The following is a 7121-nucleotide window of genomic DNA, read 5'->3' as shown; positions in this document are numbered from 1 at the left end:
TGGAGTGACCAGCACGGAGCTTGGCATCCACTTGCCCACTAGATTGTCAGTGCCATGCAGACAGAGTTTGCGGTTTTTGGTTGTTCTTACATTACCCATACGGGTTCCCCTTTCCTCCTCTTCTGCCCCAATTTCACCCCAATAATTAGATGCTCTAACAACTTAATATCACCAACTACAAATGATCTAGGATTAGTACTCTGCACTGCCATTTCATTTCATTTCATCTGGGAGGGAAAACCCTAAAACTTAAGGGACATAATTTCTAGAGTTTCCTGTGACCACTGTTTCTCACCAGAAACATCTAAAAGGCAAGGTATTCCCTTTTTAAGTCAAGACTTGAAGTCTGCACACCCTCACTTTTTGTCAACCTAAAGATGCTAAATTCTCTCATCTTTGTCCTATTTTGTTAAAAGAAAAATCCGGGGCAGAGAGTTTCTCAAATAAAAAGACAAGGTTGACATTAATAGAAAATAAGTTTAATTAAATACAAGGGACAGTACTGGTAAATATAAAACATAAAATCCAATATGCAGCGAAGTGGGGGAAACCCTGGGTTGCCGAGAGAGCTAACGGGAGCTCCTCTAGTAAGAACTCATGCGCATCTGTACTTCCGAGTTTCTCATGCATCTCCTCAGAGGCACATGGCTAGCTCTTGGCCCCGGCACCTTATAAACACAGGAACACACAAGGTGCATTCAAACGCGAACACACATTGAAACGTCTACCCCTCCACACACACAGACACACACCCCGATTTAGCTCTTTAACTCAGTTTGCCTCCCTCTGTCCCTGAGGGCTTGAGAAAGAAAACTGTCAGTCTAAGCACTTCACAAGGGCTTTACAATCCAGTGTGCACTGTCTTCCCCTTCTGGGCTGACAGTAGCTGCGGCTTAAGGGCCATTTACTTCCTGGAGTGGACTCCAAACGGGTAATCAAGCGGCTGGCTTCCCCCTCCACTGTCCACTTATGAGGTTCAGACCTTCCCAACCGTGGAAACTTGGCTGCTGCTTTAAGGACATTTCATACTTCAGGTCGGTGGAAATCAAAAGGAATCCCTGAAAAGGAGGCAATGGTGAAGACAATGTCACACTTGACATCGGCAGCCATTGGCCTATGGGGTTTGCCAAGGAGTGAGGGAGAGATGGTTTCTTTACCAGGTCCTCTTGGGTCACACCCTCCCCACTGCTGTCCCCTTGTGAGTGCCTCAGACAGGAACAGGCCACTTGAGATCATTGTCTGCTTATGTGACTTCAGCAGCTATAGAAGGGGAGGTGGGGGGGAGCGGAAGGCAGGATAGTGTATGGGATCGGAGAATTCCCTCAGAATCTAATCCCCCCCGCCAAACACCAAAACAGAAGAAAAAAGGTGTTTCTGAAGTTTGTTGATAATGATTAATGAGGAAACAGCTCGCAACAGATCCCTGAACCTCGAGGAGGGTCTTTGGTTCAGACAAAAGTTCACCGAGAGAATCAGAAGAGCCAGGCAGGTCTCAGCCAGGCCTTGCTTTCCTCACTTTAAATGGGACCGCTAATCCCAGCAGGTTGTTTTGCGGAATGAATGAGATTAAGCTCACCACAGCGCACCTTCTCTCCTACTGTGGGGTGAGTAAGTCTGGCTGCGAAGGGAAATCAGACTTTGTCTGATTTTTAAGCTCAAGTTTAAATGCTTTTCATTGTTGACTGCAAACTTTAAGAGCTAAACTGTTTGTCTATAAAATTCCTTGGGCTGGAAAAACACAAAGCAGAACAAAGTAGCATAAAACAGTAAGCAAAACAGGAAGAGGCATATTCTACCATGAAAAGAAATGGGGGCAGTGAAGAGAACATTCACATTCTTACCTCAAAAACTTCAATATCTGAATTGACAAATGAGATTTTGCGTGGGTTGGGCAGGGGAATTCCTTGCTGCAATTTTGCTAAAAAACAGAACAAGGTGTAAGAAAGCTAGGTACAGACACAGAGGTTTTGGCAAACTTTTTAGTAAAAGACGAATAAGCAGTTTTTAAATATATCTTTTCCTTCTTCCTGATTCTGTATTTTCACTCTATGTTCCTTGCATTTTCCTTGACGAATGCGTAATTAACGAAGTGCTCAATAGAAATGCACAAGCCATTATGTACACTTGCATGGCAGAAAAATGCTGGCAACTTGTCCAGTTTGTGTTTTGAAAATACCTTAATTAGTGGGTCTGAGAACATTTTGGTCTCTGATACAAAATGTATTTTAACCAAGCCAAACTCAAGATGCTGCAGTTTATGAATGACTGCATACAGGGAGAGGGCCTAGAATGGTCCTTCATTAAAACTGTCTATTCAGGTGGTGGTCTGTGCATAAGAACCTCAGAGATGCCCTCTAGGGAGATGAATCTCATTTCTGGCCAACTGGAAGAAGACTCTTTACTGCCTAAGGAGAGCGGCTGCAATCTCCTCAACCAGAGTTTAGCTCTTCTTGCTGAGTCTGCAGGTAGTGTTGCTAACAAGGCTTGGACCTGGAATAACTACTTCCGCAACCACATCATTGATGGCACAAACTCTGCGGATTCTGGCATGGGCCTGGATTCACACAGTCACATGCTGGAAGTACAGGCTTTGGGGTGGAAAGTCCCAAACAATCCCCAACATTTAGCTAATGCCAGAGTCACATGTTTCCCAAGAATCCCTTACCGTTGGCCAGTGGGAGGATTCCAAAGTGGAGAATGGAGGACAGAACATTCTCGAACCTCAAGACCTAAAATGAAAAGGGATACTAAATTAGTTCCCAAATCAGGGCATTTTGAAAGTACCAAGCCCAGTCTGAACGTGCACTTTCCCAGACCTTATCACAACAGAGGGCGATAATTAGAATCTCCCTATGGAGATAATCTAGCTTTCCAGACACCGAGAGCTATCTTGCGGGAAACCCTATTACACAGTTTTCCAGTCTTTTTTCCTCCTTGAGGACAGACGTTTCTGCTCCCTGTAGGCTGGATCATGATAACAACAAATGCAGAGGGACCGCATGGTGGCAGCAAACATGGCAGCTTAGACATCTACTAAGACAATCTAAACAATTACTGAGTATTCCAGTTAGTAGTCTTTCCTTAACGGAGGTCCTTTGCATTATGTTATACTCTATAGTCAATGGTATCACCAGAACATCCAATTTATCCGGAATAAATTACAGTAGTTGTTAAATCTTAGCAAAGTGTTAGTTCCTGGGAAGCTTCAGGTATTAAAAACAAATGGACTATGGGGTGCCTGGGTGGCTCAGTCGGTTGAGCACCTGACTCTTGGTTTTGGCTTGGTCATGATCTTGGGGTCATGATCTCAGGGTCGTGGGATCAGCGGGATAAGGCTCCTAGCTCAGTGCAGAGCTTGCTGCAGATTCTCTCTCTCCCTCCACCTCCACTCTGCTCCTCCCCACTAAGCGGCCTGCTTGCGCGCATACTCTCTCTCACACACATAAATAAATATTTTAAAAAATAAATGGACTATGATGAACCTCAGTTCACTCGATGACTATATTTTGAATATCCTACATGCTTAGCAAGCTTAGCAGCTTAGCAAGGAGGGCTCTAAAGCCAACTTCCTAGGTTTAGCTCTTGTTTTTACCACTTCTGTGAAGTTGGGAAAGTTCTTTAATCTCTGTGTGCCCCAGTTTCCTCTATCGTGAAATGAAGATAACGGCACTAATGTCATCGAGTTGGTTTCAGGATTAAACAAGTTAATATTATGTAAAATGCCCAGTATATACCACTGTCATTTTCCCCCCAAAAAATGTCATTATTAGCACACTGTGTTGCTGATACTAAACAGTTTCTTTGAGTCTTCCTGGAAGACTTGGACTCACTTCACCCCCTCTAGGCTCAGGAAATACTATTTATGAGAAAGTCCGCTATGCATTCTCATTGATTATAGTCTGTCATCTACGAAGTGGCTATGCTATGGAGGTGCTAACGCACAGTGCATGAGACAATACGGATATTTTAAATTTCAATATCTGGCATGAAAGATGTAACTTATTTTCCAGCTTGTTGACACTAATGCCACCGGCTTCTAATCTCCCCAACCTGAAAATCAGGATGTACCTATAAAATTAAATAAACAAACAAATATCTTGTTTGGTCTCCCGGATGAATTCTTGGGCTTCTTTGCTATTTTACTCAGATCTGTCCCTCTCTTAATAGCTGCTTCTGTTGAACATGGTAATCAATTCAGTACCATGTCCCAGGACTGCTCTGTGAGAGGTCAAGTGCCCCAACCGAGGCCAGTAAGTGGGAGTTTACTCCTGCAGTCTGGCCTCAGTTTGTGTATTATATGCTATGCTGCCCCTTGACATAGAGGTGGCAATAACTGGAATTAATTTTTATAAAACACTGGCCATCATTTAACACCTACCATGTATTCAATGTGCTAAATAAATTTCATATATAATCCCAGCTAATCGTCTCAACAACCCCAAGGCTGGAATGGCCAGCTCCATCCCTACCTGCACTGCCCATTCTCTTGCTCTGATTTATCTTTCTCTATAATATTTTTCAGTATACAATATATATTTGCTTGTTGTCTGCCACACGCACACACACGCACACACACACACACACACACACGAATAGGAGTGCCCAACGGTGGCACCATTGACATTCTGGGATGGATCCTTCTTTGCTGTGGGGGTTGCGCACTGTGGGAGGGTATGCAGCATCCTTGGTCTCTACCCACTAAGTGCCTATAGCACCTCCCTCCCCCAGATTGTGACAAAGAAAAGTGTCTTCAGACATTGCCAAAACTGGCCCTAGGCGAGAACCACTGCTCTGGAATATAAGTGCCACAAGGATAAGGACACCAATTAGTGATTTGGCTGATCTTCCTGCAGTCTGGGGGGAGGGGTTTGCTTCCAAGTATATCCAAGTTGGGATATACTCTTCCTATCAGGAGATCACCAGGCTGGGGACCCCCAAAAGGTATTTGGACAACCAGCCTTGATGCTATTTTAGGAGATGGCCAGAAAGGCTTCCAAGAGTAAACTTAGTCATGGCCTAATAATTTGCAGATAGCCTCGTCCTTTAGGAGTCTGGATCTTATATTTAAATCTCAAAGATTATTTTATCCAAAAAATAAAATCACCCTAAGAATCTCCCTGAAAATGCCAATATTACATAGGTCTTAGTTTTTAAAAAATTCTTTTAAAAGTCTTTCTGAATAGATAAAAGAGAATTGGAGAGTCCCTGTCCTGTTTAAAAGTTAGGGGGTTGGTGGACAAGCAGCTGACGCAAGGAATTTTAAAATTAAAACCTACCCTCATGGGGAAATCAAGTATCTAGAGGCTTAGAAAACAGTCATCCAGCTACTATATAGGAAAATTGTCATTCTTCCCTTGACAGGAACTCTGAGAGCTCGGATTCCTACCTCAATGTTGCTGCGATTGGACTCTGGCAAAGAGAGGTGGAATCTGAAACAAAACAAAACAACAAACGTCAACATTGGAAAAGTTTAAAGGATGGAAGATTTAAAAACAACCATCTCAATACAAAGGAACAAAAAGGAAAGGGGATTTTTTTTTATAAGATCTGTAAGTCACTATTTTAAAAAACCACACAGACTGGTAAGGTTATAATGTTCTATCACATCTTTAACCCGATATTTGCTGCTTAGGAAGCAGAAGGCTTGGATTTGTAACCAGCATGGGTTCCCCAAGTGCATTTGCTGTATGGGACTTACTGTTGACAACTCGAATGCACAAGAATCTTAAGAAACAGTTTTCAGTCTCCAGCCATACCACCCTGAATGTGCCTGATCTCATTTGGTCTCTGGAGCTAAGCAGGGTGGGGCTTGCTTAGTGCTTGGATGGGAGACATAGTCTGCAGGTCTTCTTGGTCTGAACTCCCAGAATATACACTTGAATTTTCATACATAGTAATAGTAAGATGAAACAGCAGTAATCAACAGGGAGGATCCCTTCTTTTCACAGATGGGGAAACTGAGGTCCAATTAATGGCAGATAAAGGACCAAAACTTAGATCTCTTGATGTCCATCCCAAATCTCCCTTCCACTATAGGGTCTTGCCTCATCTTCCTTTCCCCCTTAGTCTTCCATGGGTCACTTTTGCCCAGGTGTAGAGCTTACTCCTGCACGAGCCTTCTAATGGCTCCCCCGTCTCCAGTCTTGGTCACCAGTCTTGGTCTTCTCCACCCTGTCTTCCACACCATTCCCAGAGTGAACTATATGACAAGCATGTCTGAGGAGGACATGCTGCTGTTCAAAATTCTTTAATGTCCTGAGTCCCAGTCACTTATATGGTGCACAAACCTTTCTGTATTCTCTTGTCCAGTTGCCTGTTTACTCTAACCTCTCTTCATTCTCTACCTTGAATTTTATACTCAAGAACCCTGAACTGCTTAGTGCTATGCTGTTTTATTTATTTATTTATTAATTATTTTATTTTCCTAAGTAGGCTCCACACCCAGCCTGGAGCCCAATGTGGGGCTTGAACTCACGACCTTGAGATCGAGACCTGAGCTGAGATCAAGAATTGGACACTTAAACGACTGAGCCACCTGGACACTGCTTAAGCTGTTTTGTGAATCAGGCACTATATATCTGAGGTTAAAAAAAATGTATGGGCTTCAAAACACATAACAAAAAAATCCTGAAAAATTAAAATTAATACATGCCCACAAGTAACATTATGGTGACTAGTCACTTTAACTCAACTGCACTCATGGTTAAATTTAAATTATATTTAATGTGGAATGCATTTGTATATATGCTATATACTTGCGGCTGGATTCTCCAAAATTAGAGTGGATAAGGTCATAAATTTAGATCGTTAAGACAACTGTAAAGTATTTCCTTGCTTATTCCAGGATACTTCTGGCCTCCATGCTTTTTGCTCATGCTGTTCCCTCTTTCTGAAATTGCTCCTCCCTGTCTTGTTGACTGGCTAACTTCTCTTAATTGTTAAAGATTTACCTCAGGTGTTACCTCTTCCAAGCACCTTTCTGTTACTACGTTTAAGGAGCAGGTAGATATTAATGGAAGAGGTAAGTTTGCTTATTATCAGCCAATATCATGTTAATATGAACTAAGTTTTGAGACTTAATTCATATTAACATGATATTGGCTGATAATAAGCAAACATAA

The 7121-nt window shown here is 42.5% G+C and overlaps 1 protein-coding gene across 3 annotated transcripts in view; it reads right to left on the bottom strand.

The window, feature by feature from the left end:
* Positions 1-457: 457 nt before the first annotated feature.
* Positions 458-7121, bottom strand: part of BPIFC (BPI fold containing family C) — a 49747-nt gene continuing 43083 nt past the window's right edge. For all 3 annotated transcript variants that reach the window (XM_087868776.1, XM_045779981.2, XM_045779982.2), the window contains exons 16-19: positions 5387-5429; positions 2666-2729; positions 1842-1918; positions 458-1058 (exon numbers count right to left, since the gene is read on the bottom strand). In XM_087868776.1, coding sequence (XP_087724902.1) covers positions 936-1058; positions 1842-1918; positions 2666-2729; positions 5387-5429 — 307 coding nt within the window. In that variant the 3' untranslated portion in view covers positions 458-935. The remainder of the gene's footprint in view (positions 1059-1841; positions 1919-2665; positions 2730-5386; positions 5430-7121) is intronic.

Source organism: Ursus americanus, chromosome 17 (assembly GCF_024610735.1).
Source record: "Ursus americanus isolate L20-20 chromosome 17, mUrsAme1.1.p, whole genome shotgun sequence".
Lineage (NCBI taxonomy): Eukaryota > Metazoa > Chordata > Mammalia > Carnivora > Ursidae > Ursus > Ursus americanus.
This window is presented reverse-complemented; position numbering and strand designations above follow the sequence as displayed.